Here is an 863-nt window from a genome sequence, read left to right on the forward strand (position 1 = left end):
CCTGAAAATATTAATTAAAATAATTAAAGATTGTAAGGTAATTAAAGATAATTTTACTTACATAGTCTACAAGTTAATTTACATCCTTTTGTAATGGCATCAAGCTCTCCACAAAGATGTTTCATGTCAGGACAATTTCTATACATGTCATAGCATTCTAAAGACAAGAAAGGGATTCAAAAATTATAATAAAAAGTGAATAGTTTCAAATAAATAAAAATAACCAACCAGTGCATTCGCCGCAAGAAACTTTACAGCCATCTTTGATAAATTGGTTAGTCTTGCATTGATTTTTGTATAATGGACACTCTCTATAAATATCCTTACATTCTATTTGATATAATGAATTTAGTTTTTTCGTTCAATGACTACAAAATAACTACCTACCAACACTTGGCTTTCTCGTCGTTTTTTTTTCTGGGTCCTCGTTACAGTCATAACGCATTTTGACTTTAAGTGCATCTAAGTTTGTCATCCCTTTTCTATTACCGATAACAATACCAGTGGGTACAGGTCTAAGGACCCTCATTGTATCTTGGCCGGTGGTTGTAAAACTAAAAATTCAACAAATATAACTTTATACTAAAGGATTTGCTATAATTTAAATAATTACTCATCTAATCCATAGTGCATAATAGATCCATAGTCATACTCCAATCCAAACGTACGCGTCTTGAACCCCGAGTAGCAATTATCAAATGAAGTTTGTGTCGACCTGGGATCACATACTGGAGGACGTTCTCTTGCATTAATATCAATGGCTCTAAAATAATTAGAGATAGAATCCCGTTTAATTCTTGACCAATAAATTTGAACAAATTGATCTCGATCAGGTCTTGTTTGTTCGTGAGCAAATCCTAAAA

At 32.2% G+C, this 863-nt stretch overlaps 1 protein-coding gene across 1 annotated transcript; it reads right to left on the reverse strand.

Annotated features, from left to right (window-relative positions):
• Positions 1-28: 28 nt before the first annotated feature.
• LOC121131057 (uncharacterized) lies at positions 29-857 on the reverse strand. Its single transcript, XM_040726624.2, has 4 exons — positions 614-857; positions 388-554; positions 229-330; positions 29-157 (listed from the first exon to the last, which is right to left on the reverse strand). Exons 1-4 carry the CDS (start codon positions 631-633, stop codon positions 54-56), a joined length of 393 nt encoding a protein of 130 aa, XP_040582558.1. The 5' UTR covers positions 634-857; the 3' UTR covers positions 29-53.
• Positions 858-863: the final 6 nt, after the last annotated feature.

The sequence above is a fragment of the Lepeophtheirus salmonis genome, unplaced genomic scaffold (assembly GCF_016086655.4).
Source record: "Lepeophtheirus salmonis unplaced genomic scaffold, UVic_Lsal_1.4 unplaced_contig_15927_pilon, whole genome shotgun sequence".
NCBI lineage: Eukaryota > Metazoa > Arthropoda > Copepoda > Siphonostomatoida > Caligidae > Lepeophtheirus > Lepeophtheirus salmonis.